Source organism: Gallinula chloropus, assembly GCF_964237585.1.
Source record: "Gallinula chloropus genome assembly, chromosome: 25".
Taxonomy (NCBI): Eukaryota; Metazoa; Chordata; class Aves; order Gruiformes; family Rallidae; genus Gallinula; species Gallinula chloropus.
This window is the reverse complement of record NC_140110.1, coordinates 3,851,664-3,869,334: the sequence shown is the minus strand read 5'-3', so window position 1 is coordinate 3,869,334 and position 17,671 is coordinate 3,851,664. Positions and strand designations below refer to the sequence as shown.

The following is a 17,671-nucleotide window of genomic DNA, read 5'->3' as shown; positions in this document are numbered from 1 at the left end:
CCTCAAAGAAGAGTTGCCTAAATTCTCACTGCCTTTTCCTCCTCGAACAGGTCTCCATGCCCTCAGAAAGCAAATGTTCAACAGCAGCTCCATCAGCCAGTTCGTCCTCCTGCCCTTTGCAGACACACAGGAGCTGCAGCTCCTGCACTTCTGCCTCTTCCTGGGCATCTACATGGCTGCTCTGATGGGCAACGGCCTCATCATCATCACCATAGCCTGTGACTACCACCTCCACACCCCCATGTACTTCTTCCTCCTCAACCTCTCTGTTCTCGACCTTGGCTGCATCTCTACCACTGTTCCCAAATCCATGGCCAATTTCCTGTGGGACACCAGGGCCATTTCCTACACAGGATGTGTGGCTCAACTCTTTTTCTTTGTATTTTTGATCATTACAGAGTACTATCTCCTCACTGTCATGGCCTATGACCGCTATGTTGCCATCTGCCACCCCCTGCACTACGGGACCCTCCTGGGCAGCAGAGCTTGTGTCCACATGGCAGCAGCTGCCTGGGCCAGTGGGTTTCTCTATTCTGTGCTGCACACAGCCAATACATTTTCCCTGCCCCTCTGCAATGGAAATGTCATTGACCAGTTCTTCTGTGAAATCCCCCAGATCCTCAAGCTCTCCTGCTCAAGTGCCTACCTCAGGGAAACTGTAGTCCTTGTTGTCAGTGTCTGTTTGGATTTTGGCTGTTTTGTGTTCATCATGGTGTCCTATGTGCAGATCTTCAGGGCTGTGCTGAGGATCCCCTCACAGCAGGGACGGCACAAAGCCTTTTCCACCTGCCTCCCTCACCTGGCCGTGGTCTCTCTGTTTGTCATTACTGGTGTGTTTGCTTACCTGAAACCTCCCTCCATGTCCTCCTTTTTTTCAGATGTTGTGGTGGCATTTCTTTACTCAGTGTTTCCACCAGCAGTGAACCCCCTCATCTACAGCATGAGGAACCAGGAGCTCAAGGATTCCATGTGGAAAATAATGACTGGATGTTTCTAAGCAGCAATAAACTGCTCATCTTCTTCTACATTCATCTGGCCAAGTATCACATGTTAGGACTAGTCTGTATTTTGTAAGGAGTTTAGGTTTTTATTTATCCTTCTGTGTTTTCTAAGCCTTAATAACATGGTCCACATTTATCCCATTCCTAATGCAGTATCTAGTGGTCTTGTGTTCCAGGTCTAAGGACATATTTTCAGCAGACTACCTGGATGTATACACTTTGATCACAGGTTTCCACCTTCACTTGCTCTTAGGTTATTCAGATACCGCTCAGCTCTCTGACTTCTGCTTCGGGCTTCATAGAGTTGGAAATGTCCCATCTTTCAGGAGTCCATCAGGCCCTTGTATCGTGGCCAGCACCCTTGGCCATCTGCACCACAGCCCATCCAATACTTCCCAACGCCTGTGCCTGTTTCCCTGCAGGCTGCAGGCACCAAACGCCCTTTCTCACTATGTTCACAGCACACCATGTCCCTGCCTGTACTGCTGTCTCTCCCTTTTCAACACCTTTGTCATGGTTTTACCTTGGCTGAGAGCTGAGATCCACGCAGCTGCCTGCATTTAAAGGAAAAGTGCAGGGGAAGAATGTGTGTGTGTGTGTGTGGGGGGGGGGGGGGAGGGGTAAGGCAAGGGAAGGGAAAAGGAAGGGGCAAATAACCCTAAAACCAAGAAACCAAAAGCCCATGGGTTGGGATAAGGATAGTTTACTAGAATAGTAGAAAGATACAATATAACAATGCTGACAGGACTTGAGAGCAAAAATTATATGAAACTATTGATACACAATGCAGTTTCTCACCTAACCCACAGCTCAGGCCGTGCCACCCAGAGCCGTCCCGGAACCCGACCGTCCCCCAAAAGACGCACGTCCCGGAGCTGCCCCCTCCTCCTCCCATCAGCCCCCCTTTATAATGAGCATGAAGTGATTGACATGCAATACTCTCTTTGGCCCATTTGGGCACCTGTCCTGGCTTTGCCCCTCCTTTCTCGTGAATAGAGAAATATGAAGAAACGAGAAAGTCCTTGACTGTCTGACAGCAACTAACAACATCAGGGTGTTACCAGCACTGCTTTCATTTTAACTCTCAAACACAGCATTCCATCCGCTGCTACAAAAGACGTTAACTCCATCCTGACTGAGACCAGGACATTATCCACCCCTTATTCCATACCATTTATGTCATGACCAGATCCAACCATTTCTTTTGGGTATAACCAGTTTCTTGTTTCAGACACACATATATGTATGTACACATGTATACGCACACATGTGCATACAGGTAATATTCCCTTAGTCTATAGACCATTCCTCTGAGTTTGTTGAGTAAATAAATATTTAGTCCATGATTTTCAGGCTTCATTCGCCGTAACAGTCTCTCATGGTGTCAGTATGCGCCATTGGATCGTTGCATTCTGCATCTTGGGCTCTCGACCGATACAGCTGGCATGGTCCATGTTTATAGTCTGTGAATCAAAGATGTTCATTTTCAAAGGGAAGGAGGAAAAAAGTCCTTGGTCCCGTCATCGTGGCACTCTTCCTTCACTGACTTGTATGACTCCGGCTGTAACTCCATTGATACAACATACAGCAACATACAGCAATTATAGTAATACTGAATGTACAATAATGGGTTATTTAGCAATTATTATAATACAATTTCTATTAATTACATTCGCTATTCTCACCTAAAATCAAATCCCTCTGAGGTACACATCGAACTTCTCCATCCTTCTGCATTACCCACCAAGTATAACTAGGCCCTTGAGCAAAAAGAATCCGAGACATGGGTTTACCTTTGCCTGAAGCAGGGATGACCCAAACCGTCTTTCCTAATATACTCTTCATATGCATCACTGGGATTCTTTCTCCTTCTACAGTACATGGAAATTTTGACTGGGCAGGACCAGCTCGATTGGTGGATCCTCTAGAGTTAACTAACCACGTGACTTTGGCTAAATGTGTATCCCAATGTTTGAATGTTCCACCACCCATCGCTTTCAGGGTAGTCTTTAAGAGCCCATTATATCGTTCAATTTTCCCAGAGGCTGGTGCATGGTAAGGAATGTGGTACACCCACTCAATGCCATGCTCTTTGGCCCAGGTGTCTATGAGAGCGTTTCGGAAATGAGTCCCGTTGTCTGACTCGATTCTTTCTGGGGTGCCGTGTCGCCATAGGACTTGCCTTTCCAGACCCAGGATTGTATTCCGGGCAGTGGCATGGGGTACAGGATATGTTTCTAGCCAGCCGGTGGTTGCCTTCACCATCGTAAGCACGTAGCGTTTGCCATGGCGGGTTCGTGGGAGGGTGATGTAATCAATCTGCCAGGCCTCCCCATATTTATATTTCATCCACCGGCCTCCATACCAAAGGGGCTTCAACCGCTTCGCTTGCTTGATTGCAGCACACGTCTCACATTCATGGATAACTTGTGCAATAGCATCCATGGTCTAGTCCACCCCTCAATCTCGAGCCCATCTATATGTTGCATCTCTCCCTTGATGACCTGAGGAATCATGAGCCCATCGAGCTAGGAATAATTCACCTTTACGTTGCCAGTCCAGATCTACCTGAACCACTTCAATCCTAGCAGCCTTATCTACCTGATGGTTGTTTTGATGTTCCTCCATGGCCCGACTCTTAGGCACATGGGCATCAACATGACGTACCTTTACAACAAGCTTCTCTAACCGGGCAGCAATATCTTGCCATAAGTCAGCAGCCCATATGGGTTTGCCTCTACGCTGCCAGTTGTTCTTTTTCCACTGCTGCAACCAACCCCACAGGGCATTGGCTACCATCCATGAATCAGTGTAAAGGTAGAGCATTGGCCACTTTTCTCTCTCAGCAATGTCCAGGGCTAACTGTATGGCCTTCACCTCAGCGAACTGGCTTGATTCACCTTTTCCTTCAGCGGCTTCTGCTACTCGTCTTGTAGGACTCCATACAGCAGCTTTCCATCTTCGTTGCTTTCCCACAAGGCGACAGGAGCCATCAGTGAACAGGGCATATTGCTTTTCATTCTCTGGCAGTTTGTTGTAAGGTGGGGCTTCTTCAGCCCGTGTCACCTCCTCATCCTCTGGTGACATCCCAAAGTCTTTACCTTCAGGCCAGTCTGTGATCACTTCCACGATTCCTGGGCGATTAGGGTTTCCTATTCGAGCCCGCTGAGTAATTAGTGCAACCCACTTGCTCCACGTAGCATCAGTGGCATGGTGTGTAGAAGGGACCTTCCCTTTGAACATCCAGCCCAGCACCGGCAGTCGGGGTGCCAGAAGGAGCTGGGCTTCAGTTCCAATCACTTCTGAAGCGGCTCAAACCCCTTCATAGGCGGCCAGTATTTCCTTTTCTGTTGGAGTGTAATTGGCCTCAGAGCCTTTGTAGGCCCGACTCCAAAACCCCAGCGGTCGACCTTGAGTCTCCCCTTGTGCTTTCTGCCAGAGACTCCAGGTAGAGCCATTCTCTCCGGCCGCAGTGTAAAGCACATTTTTAACATCTGTCCCTGTCCGGACAGGCCCAAGGGCCACTGCATGGACTATCTCGCGTTTGATCTGCTCAAAGGCTTGTTGCTGCTCAGGGCCCCATTGGAAATCATTCTTCTTCCGAGTTACGTGGTAAAGTGGGCTCACAATGAGACTGTAGTTTGGGACATGCATTCGCCAGAAACCTATAACACCTAAGAAAGCTTGTGTTTCCCTTTTGTTGCTTGGTGGAGACATAGCTGCTATTTTATTGATAATGTCCATTGGGATCTGACGACGCCCATCCTGCCATTTTATTCCTAAAAACTGGATTTCTTGCGTAGGTCCCTTGACTTTACTTTGCTTTATAGCAAAACCAGCTTCTAAAAGGATTTGAATTATCCTTTTTCCTTTCTCAAATACTTCCTCTGCTGTATTGCCCCATACAATGATGTCATCAATATACTGCAGGTGTTCTGGGGCTTCACCCTTTTCCAGTGTAGTCTGAATCAGTCCATGGCAGATGGTAGGGCTGTGTTTCCACCCCTGGGGCAGACGATTCCACGTGTATTGGATGCCCCTCCAGGTGAAAGCAAACTGTGGCCTGCACTCTGGTGCCAGTGGTATTGAGAAGAAAGCATTTGCAATGTCAATTGTAGCATACCACTTAGCTGCCTTTGATTCCAGTTCATACTGCAGTTCCAGCATGTCTGATACAGCAGCACTCATACCTGGAGTGACTTCATTTAGGCCACGATAATCCACTGTCAGCCTCCACTCTCCATCGGACTTCCGCACTGGCCATATGGGACTGTTAAAGGGTGAGCGAGTTCGGCTGATCACTCCTTGACTCTCCAGTTGACGAATCCGCTTATGGATGGGGATCAGGGAATCCCGGTTAGTACGGTATTGTCTTCTGTGCACTGTCGTTGTAGCAATTGGCACTTGCTGTTCTTCGACTTTCAACAACCCCACAACAGAAGGATTGTCCGAGAGTCCAGGCAATGCACGCAATTGTTCAGTTTCTTCTGTCTCCAAAGCAGCTATTCCAAAAGCCCATTGGTACCCTTTTGGGTCTTTAAAATACCCTCTACGGAGATAATCCATACCTAAAATGCACGGAGCTTCTGGGCCAGTCACAATTGGGTGTTTCTCCCAGTCCTTCCCAGTTAAGCTCATTTCAGCCTCTAACACAGTCAATTGTTGGGATCCCCCTGTCACTCCAAAAATGCTAACAGGTTCAGTCCCAACATGGTTCGATGGCATTATCGTACACTGGGCACCAGTATCCACCAGAGCCTTGTACTCTTGTGGGTCTGACGTGCCAGGCCATCGGATCCTCACAGTCCAATAGACACGGTTATCCCTCTCCTCCACCTGGCTGGAGGCAGGGCACCTCTATTGTTGCTGACTGTGTTGGCTGTTCACTGGTGCAGCGTTCTTCCTGGCAGAATCGCGTTGTGTGATCCTTTTACCTTGCAGCTCATTTACTCGTGCTTGGAGGGCTGAGGTGGGCTGCATACCCCACTTACTCATGTCCTCACCATGGTCACGCAGGTAAAACCACAGCGTCTCTCGCGGTGTGTACCTACTGTATCCTCCCTTCTGGGATGATGGACGCTTTCTCCCAATAGCTGCAACATGGCTGCATACGGGTTGGGAGATGGACACATTTTCATCAACTCGCTTGACCAGTTTCTCTACTGCTGCGATCACAGAGAGAGAAACATTGTCCTGATATCTCCGGAGGTGGCCGGACACCTCAGATACGGTTGGTGGATACGTATCACTCCAGTCCATTGTTGCCAATGAATTGGTGTGCCCTGCTGGTGCACTTCGTACAACCTTACGCCACATATCTGGGGTGCATAGGACATCATCAGGATCAGAGGGAAGCTGTGAGTTGTCCAGATCATAATAAATTACCTCCCGTACAGCTAATTCTCTCAGATGCTGGATAACTGCCTCAATGTTGTTACACTTGGGTGTTTGACATGTGATGTATTCCTTTATGGGATACCTTTCCCTCACACTTGACAGTAGTCGCCTCCAGAGGCTGAGGATTTCAGGCTTTTCCCCAATTGCCTTATCAATGCCTCCTTCTCTAGCTAGGGATGCCAACTGCTTGGCCTCCCTGCCATCTAATTCCAGACTACTGGCTCCATGATCCCAGCATCAGAGCAACCAAGTGATGATGTGCTCACCTGGGCAGCGGCTGAAATCTTTTCGAATTTCACGCAGCTCACTCAGGGACAGGGATCGTGTAACAACAACCTCATCCTGAGATGGTTGAGATGGAACAACCTTATCCCGGGATGGTTGAGATGGCTTTGCCTTATCCTGAGATGGTTTGGATGGCCCTGCTTCATCCTGACATTCATCAGATGACCCAGCTTTATCCTGACCTTCATTAGGTGGCCCTGATTCAATTTCATCCTCATCCTCATCCTTCACTACAGGAACAACTTTCTTTGTGTATTTTCTCTTTCGTACGGGAGCAACAGACACTGATGTGGGTTGATTTTTTGTTTTACCAGCAGTATCTGCTGTAGGGGCAGCAGTAGCTGCAGCATCAGTTGGGCAGGTTGCAGCAGCCACAGTGCTAGTCATAGAAGTTACAGTGGCCTCAGTGTTAGTCCCAGTGGTTACAGTAGCTGCAGTTTCAGTTGGGCAGGTTGCAGTAGCCACAGTTCTAGTCATAGAAGTTACAGTGGCCTCAGTGTTAGTCCCAGTGGTTACAGTAGCTGCAGCTTCAGTTGGGCAGGTTGCAGTAGCCACAGTTCTAGTCATAGAAGTTACAGTGGCCTCAGTGTTAGTCCCAGTGGTTACAGTAGCTGCAGTTTCTGCTGGTCTGTTTTCCTTCCTTTCCCTCTGACAATGCTGACTGCTATCAAGCAGTGTTTGGTAAATAGTGGCCAGGGCCCAGCACAGTGCAGTAAGCTGTGCATCTCTGGGAAACTTACGGCAATTTCTTTACAGATATGCAGTCACTTTATCAGGGTCCTGTAACTGTTCGGGAGTGAAACTCCAAAACATCGGACGTGAGAAAGTGCCTAGGTAGTTGCCCATACTCTGCCACGTACCCTGCCACTCGTGATTATCTGGCCTCGCAGAACACTCTTGAGTGGTATTCATAAACCTTTGCTTAATATTGAACAAAAGCAGAACCATATTCACCAAACATAACAACAGCAAAATGCTAGTTTGAATATCCCAGGGATATTGGAAATTTTCAAAAACGATTACCAGAGCTGTTGTATTTAGCCCAAAGGAAGAGAAAACAGCATAGATATTTCGTTCTGTACTCCCACGATACCAGCTGCCGTTATTAACTCCTCCCTGTCCAAAGAATGGACAGGGCAGCAAAATCTTATACAAGTACCAGAACAAGTTCACGACCATCGATATCACTGTATCATAAACTGTTTTCATAAAATACACCAAGATGAGGTACGGGAACGAAAACAGGAGCTGCAGTCCCAGGATGTTAAAGGATCCTGCTAGGATTGCATACAACAGACGGTGCTTTTGCTGCCACAGCTGTGAGCACAGCCTTGTAAGTAAATACCAGAGCATCGTGACCAGAGACTGCTTAAACCAAAGTGCTTATCACAACTTTGACTTAATTACAATCGGGTCAGGGTCAGATCTACCGTTATCCCAACCTTTCGTGCCCCACGTTGGGCGCCAAAAAGACTGTCGTGGTTTCACCCGGCTGAGGGCCAAGATCCACGCAGCTGCCTGCTCCTTCAAGGAAAAGAGCAGGGAAAGAGGGCGGGGCGGGGGGTGGGGGGCGGGGGGGGCGGGGGGAGGGGGGAAAGGGAAGGGAAGGGAAAAGGAAGGGGCAAAGAACCCCAAATCCGAGAAACTGAGAGGTCCGTGGGTTGTGATAAGGAAAGTTTACTAAGATAACAGAAAGATACAATATAACAATGCTAACAGGATGTTAGAGCAAAAATCTATGAAGCTGTTGATACCCAATGCAGTTTCTCACCGAACCCACAGCTCAGGCCGTGCCACCCAGAGCCGTCCCAGAACCCGACTGTCCCCCAAGCACCGCGCGTCCCGGAGCCGCCCTCGGCCTTCCTCCCGTCAGCCCCCGATATCCTGGGCAGGACGTAACTGGCTGGAATACTCTCTTTGGGCAGTTCAATCACCTGTCCTGGCTTCGCCCCTCCTTTCTCATGAAGAGCTGAGAAAGTCCTTGACTGTCTGACAGCAACTAGAAACATCAGGGTGTTATCAGCACTGCTCCCATTGTAACTCCCAAACACAGCATCCCATCCGCTGCTACAAATGAAATTAACTCCATCCTGACCAGAACCAGGACAGACGTCACAATCCATTCTGTGACGTCACAATCCATTCTGTGATGTCACAATCCCCTCGCCTCACAATCGATTCTCTGAGGTCACAATCCCCTCACGTCACAATCCATTCTGTGATGTCCCAATCCATTCTGTGACGTCACAATACATTCTGTGACATCACAATCCCCTCGTGTCACAATCCTTTCTCTGACGTCACAATCCATTCTGTGAAGTCACAATCCCTTCACCTCAAAATCCATTCTGTGACTTCACAATCCATTCTGTGACGTCACAATCCATTCTGTGATGTCACAATCCATTCTGTGACTCACAATCTCCTCACCTCACAATTCATCCTGTGACGTCACAATCCATTCTGTGACGTCACAATCCCCTCGCGTCACAATCCAAACTGTGATGTCACAATCCATTCTGTGACGTCACAATCCATTCTGTGACGTCACAACCCCTTCGCCTCACAATCCATTCTTTGACGTCACAATCCATTCTGTGATTTCACAATCCCCTCGTGTCACAATCCATTCTGTGACTTCACAGTCCATTCTGTGACGTCACAATCAATTCTGTGACGTCACAATCCCCTCACCTTAAAATCCATTCTGTGACTTCACAATCCCCTCGCGTCACAATCCATTCTGTGATGTCATGATCCATTCTGTGAAGTCACAATCCATTCTGTGACGTCACAAGACATTCTGTGACGTCCCAAACCATTCTGTGACTTCACAATCCCCTCCCGTCACAATTCTTTCCGTGACATCACAATCCATTCTGTGACGTCACAATCCCCTCGCCTCACAGTTCATTCTGTGATTCACAATCAATTCTGTGGCTTCACAATCACAGAATCACAGAATCCCAGGGGTTGGAAGGGACCTCCAGAGATCATCGGGTCCAGCCCCCCTGCCAAAGCAGCTCCCCAGGACAGATCACTCAGACAGGCATCCAGACGGGGCTGGAATCTCTCCAGAGATGGAGACTCCACCACCTCCCTGGGCAGCCTGTCCCAGGGCTCCCTCAACCTCACTGGGGAAAAGTTCTTCCCCATGTTGGTGCGGAACTCCCTGTGCTCCAACTTGCAGCCATTGCCCCTTGTCCTGTCCCCACAGACACTGAAAAGGGGCTGGCTGATTCCCCCTGCATCCCCTGCTTCAGATAATTATAAACTTTAATTAGGTCCCCCCTTAGTCTTCTCTTCTCAAGGCTGAACAGTCCCAACTTACTCAGCCTTTCCTCATAGGGGAGATGATCCAGGCCCCTAATCATCTTCATAGCCCTTCTCTGGACTCTCTCCAGGAGATCCCTGTCCTTTTTATCCCAGGGAGCCCAGCACTGGACACAACACTCCAGTGGGGCCTGACCAGGGCAGAATAGAGGGGGAGGATCCCCTCCTGTGACCTGCTGGCCACACTCCTCTTGATACACCCCAGGATCCCATTGGCTCTTTTAGCCACCAGGGCTCACTGCTGGCTCATGGCCAATCTGTCATCAACCAGGACCCCCAGGTCCTTCTCCACTGAGCTCTTCTCCAGCAGGTCACCCCCAGCCTGTACTGATACAAATGGTTGTTCCTTCTCACGTGCCAGACTCTACACTTGCTTTTGTTGAACCTCATCTGGTTTCTCCCAGCCCAGCTCTCCAGCCTGTCAAGGTCTCGCTGGATGGCAGCGCAGTGTTCCTGCGTGTCAGACAATCCTCCCAGCTTTGTATCATCGGGTACTTGCTGAGGGTGGATGCTGTTCCCTCATCAAGATCGTCAATGAAGATATTAAACAGGACTGGACCCAACACCGAGCCCTGGGGAACACCGCTAGTCACAGGCCTCCATTCAGATTCTACTCCACTGATCACGACCCTCTGAGCCCGGTCTGACAGCCAGTTCTCGACCCACCTCACTGTCCACTCATCTAACCCTTGTTCCCTCAGCTTCTCTATCAGGATGTCGTGGGAGACAGTATCGAAAGCTTTGCTAAAGTCAAGGTAGACGACATCCACTGCTCTCCCTCCATCTACCCAGCCTGTTATGAGATCGTAGAAGGCTATGAGATTGGTCAAGCACGATTTCCCCTTGGTGAATCCATGCTGACTACTCCTCGTGACCTTCTCCTCTTCCTATTGCTTGGAGATGGCATCCAGAACAAGCTGTTCCATCACCTTTCCAGGGACAGAGGTGAGGCTGACTGGCCTATAGTTGCTAGGTTCCTCTTTCTTGCCCTTTTTAAAAACTGGAGTGACATTGGCTCTCCTCCAGTCTTCAGGCACTTCTCCTGTCCTCCAAGACCTGTTGAAGATGATAGAGAGCGGCTCAGCAATCACCTCCGCCAGCTCCCTCAGCACACGTGGATGTAACCCATCTGGGCCCATGGATTTGTGTGCATTAATCCCTCTGAGCTGCTCCTGGACCTCCCCTACCACAACCAGAGGGAAATTCTTCATTTCCCCAACACTCCAACTTTCATCCAGGATCTGTGGGTCCCGGGGGTCCTTTGGAGTGAAGACCGAAGCAAAGGCAGCATTCAGTATCTCCACCTTCTCAGCATCCCCCGTTACCAGGACACCCTCCTCATTCAGCAAGGGTCCTACATTATCCCTGGTCATCCTCTTACTATTAATGTATCTAAAGAAACCCTTTTTATTATCCTTTATGTCCCTTGCCAGCTTCATTTCCAAGAAGGCTTTAGCCTTCCTAGTTGCATCCCTACAGGCCCTGACCACATTCCTGTATTCTCCCCAGGTGCTCAGACCCTTTTTCTATAATTCGTAGATCTTCTGCTTCTCTTTAAGTTTACCCAATAGCTCCGTGTTCATCCATGCAGGTCTTCTGCCTCTCTTTCCCGATTTCTTACTCAAAGGGATGCATCATTCCTGTGCTTGGAAGAAGTGCTGTTTGAATGTTAGCCAGCTCTCACAGGCTCCCATTCCTTCAAACAGTGTAGCCCACGGGATAGCCCCTATTAGATTTCGGAGGAGATCAAAGTTAATGGTCATCAATGAAGATATTAAACAGGACTGGAAGATATTAAACAGGACTGGAGGCTGTGTGCAGAGAGCTGCAGAGAGCCCTCAGTATTCCTGGCTGGGAGGGGAGGGCTGAGATCCCCCTCAGGTACAGCGGGAGAGGGTCTGAGGGTTGGAGATGTGCTCTTGGGAAATGGATTCCTCTGCTCACAGCAGTGTCCAGTTCCTTTTGGGGGGAACACCTGGGTGTGATCATTCTCCAGCTAAAATTGCTGCCAGCACAGGGCAGCTGGGACCAGGGCTGATGGTATGACCCACTCTCCTCACTCATCGCTAAGGGACAGTCCCTTTGCTTCTCAGAACACATGAGGCTCCACTTGAAATGCAGCACTAATGCCAGGGCTTTCTGCCTTAAAACACTCCTCAGGAGTGGTGGGACAGCTAGAGTAGAATAAACAAAATCCTACCAGCTCTGATCGGCCGTTGGGTAAAATGGGAGTCACAACAATGCTGAAGAGCTCTTTGATATCACAAGTGGATTTAATCCTCGATCAGCCTGTGTTCCTATGGACCTATTGCTGTGGGGCAAGGCTGGCTCCTCCAGAGCCCACAGCAGAGCCCCCTGCTCCCTGGGCATGCCTCAGCCAGAGCTCACAAATGAGACCTCAGAAAGGTCTTCCTGAAATGAGAGAGGCAGTTTGGGGGTCTTATGGGATATGCAGAAGGCTGATGGGGTTGGGGAATGAGCTGCTTTGTTTCTCTTTAAGCTCAGGGAGGGGGGGTTCTGTGGGAAATGGCAAGGGCTGTTCCTCATGGAAGTCTCCCCTATCTTGTCACTGCCTTCTCCTCCTTGGACAGGTACCTGTTCACAAAGGAAGCAAATGTCCAACAGCAGCTCCATCAGCCAGTTCCTCCTGCTGGCTTTTGCAGGAAAACAGGAGCTGCAGCTCCTGCACTTCTGGCTCTTCCTGGGCATCTACCTGGCTGCTCTCCTGGGCAATGGCCTCATCATCATCACCATAGCCTGTGACCACCACCTCCACACCCCCATGTACTTCCTCCTCCTCAACCTCTCCTTCCTTGACCTGGGATCAATCTCTATGTTAGTTCCCAAATCAATGATCAATTCCTTGTGGGACACCAGGGCCATCTCCTACACAGGATGTGCTGCACAGCTCTTTTCTCTTATCTTCATGGTATTAACAGAGTATTCTCTCCTCACCATCATGGCCTATGACCGCTACGTTGCCATCTGCCACCCCCTGCACTACGGGACCCTCCTGGGCAGCAGAGCTTGTGTCCACAAGGCAGCAGCTGCCTGGGCCAGTGGGCTTCTCTGTGCTGTGCTGCACACAGCCAGTACATTTTCATTACCACTCTGCAAGGGCAGTGCAGTTGACCAGTTCTTCTGTGAAATCCCCCGACTTCTCAAGCTCTCCTGCTCAGACACCATCAGGGAAGCTGGGCTTAATATGGTCAGTGCCTGTTTAGCCTTTCTGTGTTTTGTGTTCATTGTGGTGTCTTATGTGCAGATCTTCAGGGCTGTGCTGAGGATCCCCTCGCAGCAGGGACGGCACAAAGCCTTTTCCACCTGCCTCCCTCACCTGGCTGTGGTCTCCCTGTTTGTCAGTACCGTCACAGTTGATCACCTAAAGTCTCCTCCATCTCCTCATCATCCCTGGACCTGGTGTTGGCAGTTTTATACTCAGTGGTGCCTCCAGTCATTAACCCCTTCATCTACAGCATGAGAAACCAGGAGCTCAAGAAGGCCATTGGGAAAGTCTTTCAGTCACTTCCTTGCAAGTTGTTTTCCTAATTAGTTGGGCGATGTGGAGGGCGAGTTGGGGGGTGGGCACTGCTCCCACCCTTCCCCTGCTGCACCGTGGGGTTCCACTCACAGCAGACAGTCCTCCATGAAGTTCTCCAAGGTTTTTCTGCTCCCTTCAGGGACTGGAAGGCTGCAATGAGGTCCCCCCACAGCCTTCTCTTCTCCAGGCTGAACCAGCCCAGCTCCCCCAGCCTCTCTCCATAGGGGAGCTGCTCCAGCCCTTTAATCATCTTTGTGGCTCCTCTGAAGCCTCTCCAACAGTTCTATATCTTTCTTGTGTTGGGGCCCCAGATCTGGACACAGGACTCCAGAAGGGGCCTCATGAGGGCAGAATAGAGAGGGACAATCACCACCCTATCCCTGCTGCCACTCCTCTTCTGATGGAAAAGGAAAAACTTCCTGTCAAAACACTCCTATACTAAGTGGGTGTCCACTCCCTGTAATGTCTCCTTTATGCTAAGCATGTTGTAATTGGCAAGGAATGCCTCTTTGGCCAGTTTGGGGCACCTGTCCTTGCTGTGTCACCTCCCAGCTTCAAGCTGTCCCCCACCTTCTCCCTTCTCAGTAGCAGGGCAGTATGAACAACTGCTTGGCAACAACTGAAAACACCAGTGTGCTGATCTGATCCTAACACCCAAACACAGCATTCCACTGGCTGCTAAGAAGAACATTAATTCTATCCTAGCCGAAACCAGGAGAGGCCCCAAAATGCCATGAAATGAGCTCTTTCTGGTCAGCTGTGCTGCCTCGTCACACACACTCAGGCCAATCGTTCCTGGGGGTTTGGCACCCTGCAGTGAAAGACTGTGTCTCGTGGCCCATTCTGGTTCCAGGTGATTTTGGTGAAGGAATAGCTGAGGCACCATCTCATGGCCCTTGTTGCCTGTGCACAGCTTTGGACAGGCCTGTGTCTCCCTGGTACCACTGGCAGGGGTGGGACACAGACATTAAACCTTCAGGAAAAAGAGGTGGGTACTGGCCCCATCAGTCCCACCTCAGCATGGCTGTGCCCAAACTCAGCAACTCTTGATTCCTCTGCTCAAGCCAGCGGTGATGGGAGAGGGAAAAAGACCTGGAGACAGGGCCTGGATAAGAAATGCCACCCCACCAGATGGAAATCCCCAGGCCTTCCAGGCTCATCCAGCTCAGACAGCCCTACCTGCTGCCACTGAGGGGTATTTCCTACCTGGTATGTCATCTTCACCAGAGCTCATGTCCAGCACCTCTGGGAGGTGGTTCAGCAGGGGCAGTGCACATAGACCTCCTCACCCCACACACAGGCCCTGGATGGTCAGGGCAGGCCCACAGTGCCTGAAGAGGACAAGTGCTCCAGTTTCAGCTTGTACCTGCCTGGGGCTGGGGACTCAGGGATAAAGCACGCTTGGAGATGCCAGGGACCAAACCCAGGACCTCTCATGTGAGAAGTGGGTGCTCTGTTGCTGAGCTATATCCCCTTCATACCCACCAGCAGGAGAGATGAAGCAGTGCTGATATCCACACACTATCGTGGGTGATCCTCAGCACAGCTTTCTCAGTTGTCCCAGGCACATCAGAGGTCTGGCTGCAACAGAACTCTGGAGGAAAGGTGCTGCCACTCAGGCCTCAGCTTCAGGGAATGCCTCTGACTGGGATGATAGTGTCCTCTGGTCTGAGAGCCAGCTGAAGGGGGTGTGTGAGGAGAAAAGCAGTCTGTGCACCATGGAGAATGACAGAGGGGAGAGATGGAGTCTTTGCAGAGACCCTGCAGTGGAGAGATCTAGATCCCTGTGGAGCAGGGAAGGAGCGAGAGCTGGACACCAGCCCAGAGGAGCACTGAATGGAGAATCCTGCCAAGGAGATGTTGAGGACTCATGGTGCTGGAGGAAGGCTCAAAGCTGCAGATCTACAGCCATAGACCAGGGACAGTGGTCTGGTAAGAGGTGAAGGAGAAAGCAGAGCTGGGTTCTGTCCAAGTCAGAGGTAACCTCCCCAGGCAGCCAGCACAGGTGAACTGAGTTAGCCTGGGCTGTTTTCCACACACCTGAAATCAGTCCTCCATAAAGGGGCTGGTCAGGAAGGGGCTCTCCTGTGCTGCTCTGGGACAGTTCAAGTGCAGCCAGAGCATTGGGTTGGTCCTCATGTCAGTGCAGTGCTCAGTGTTATCATCTCACTGGGTTGGTAAAGTTGAACCAGGGACCTTTAGATCTTTGATCTAACACTATCCCAGATGAGCTATTTCAGCCCTGCCCCCGCAGCCCTTGTCCCTGTGCCACCTGTGCCATGTCATAGGTGAGGAGCGCTCCTCAGTGAGATCCCCAGGGGAAAGCTGTGCCCAGCCCCCAGCAGAGAGGACCTGGCTCCTCCTTGCCTCCAAGGCCAGGTGGGCTCCAGCTTTGGTGGAGGCTAGCTTACAGATCTCCCTGTTCTACTGCAGATTGGCTCAGCCCATGGCAGATGGTGGGGCTGTGTTCCTCCCCTGAGGCACTTGATTCCAGGTGTACTGGATTCCCTTCCAAGTGAAAGCAAGTGGTGACCTGTGAGTGCCTCGGTGCTGGAGATGTCACAACTCCAGAACGAACTGGAGTCAAATACATCCAAGTGGCATGTCAGGATCGACATTGCAAATGCTTTTTTCTCAGTTCCTTTGGTGGCTGAGTACAACCACTGGCTGGCTAAAAACATATCCTGTGCCCCATGCCATTGCCCACAACACTATCCTAGGTCTTGAGAAGCCAGTCCTCTGGCAACATGGCACTGCAGAGGGAATTGAGTCAGACAACGAGACTCATTTCCCAAATAATCTCACCTGGGCCAAAGAACATGGCATCAAATGGATATATCATATTCCCATGCACCAGCCTCCGGGAAAACGGAGAAGTACAATGGACACTAAGAACTGCAATAAGAACCATGGATGGTGGAACTCTAAAACTGGGATATGTGTTTAGCCATGTCCACCTGGTTAGTTAACTCCAGAACATCTTCCAGTCAAACTGTTCCTGCACAATCAAAACTCCCGTGTACTGTAGAAGGGGATAAAATCCCTGTAGTGCACATGAAAAACCTGTTGGGGAAGAGTGTCTGGGTCATCCCTGCTTCAGGCAAAGGCAAACCTACCTGTGGGATTGCTTTTGCTCAGAGACCTGGGTGCATTTGGTGGGTAATGTGAAAGGATGGGGAAGTCCAGTGTGCACCCCAAGAGGATCTAAATTTAGGTGAGGATAGCTGCTAAATTGTTGCTGTATAATGGATCAGTCCATGGCACATGGTGTAAATCACAGAATCAGAGAATCACAGGGGTTGAAAGGGACCTCCAGAGATCATCGTGTCCAACCCCCTGCCAAAGCAGCTCCCAGCTCATATTGCACAGGTCGGCATCCAGACAGGTCTTGAATCTCTCCAGAGATGGAGACTCCACCACCTCCCTGGGCAGCCTGTCCCAGGGCTCCCTCACCCTCACTGTGAAAAAGTTCTTCCCCATGTTGGTGTGGAACTTCCTGTGCTCCAACTTGCAGCCATTGCCCCTTGTCCTGTCTCCACAGACACGGAAAAGGGGCTGCCCATTTCCCCTTGCATCCCATACTTAAGATATTTATAAACATTAATAAGGTCCCCCCTTAGTCTTCTTTTCTCCAGGCTGAACAGTCCCAGCTCACTCAGGCTTTCCACATAGGGGAGATGCTCCAGGTACTTCCTCATCTTTGTAGCCTTCTCTGGACTCTCTCCAGGAGATCCCTGTCTTTTTTATCCCAGGAAGCCCAGAACTGGACACAATACTCCAGGTGAGGCCTGACCAGGGCAGAGCAGAGGGGGAGGATCACCTCCTTCGGCCTGCTGGTCACACTTCTCTTGATGCACCCCAGGATCCCATTGGCTCTCTCAGCCCCCAGGGCACACTGCTGGCTCATCGCCACCCTGTCACCCACCAGGATGCCCAGGTCCTTCTCCGCAGAGCACCACTCCAGCAGGCAACCCCCAGCCTGTCATGATTCAAACAGTTATTGCTTCCCAGGTGCCAGACTCTACACTTGCTTTTATTGAACCTCATTTGGGTTCTTACTGCCCAGCTCTCCAGCCTGTCCAGGTCTCACTGAAATATTATAGAAATTATATGA

The 17,671-nt window shown here is 50.3% G+C and overlaps 1 protein-coding gene and 1 pseudogene across 2 annotated transcripts; both read left to right on the top strand.

Moving 5' to 3' along the window:
- Positions 1–73: 73 nt before the first annotated feature.
- On the top strand, positions 74–997 carry LOC311200863 (olfactory receptor 14A16-like; the record flags this gene model as incomplete). The annotated part of the gene is made up of 1 exon (XM_084275167.1): positions 74–997. One exon carries the CDS (start codon positions 74–76, stop codon positions 995–997), a length of 924 nt encoding a protein of 307 aa, XP_084131293.1.
- An 11,633-nt stretch (positions 998–12,630) lies between these two features.
- LOC311200862 (olfactory receptor 14A16-like) lies at positions 12,631–13,565 on the top strand (annotated as a pseudogene). The gene has a single exon. The product of its transcript is annotated as an olfactory receptor 14A16-like (transcript).
- The last annotated feature ends 4,106 nt before the right edge of the window (positions 13,566–17,671 follow it).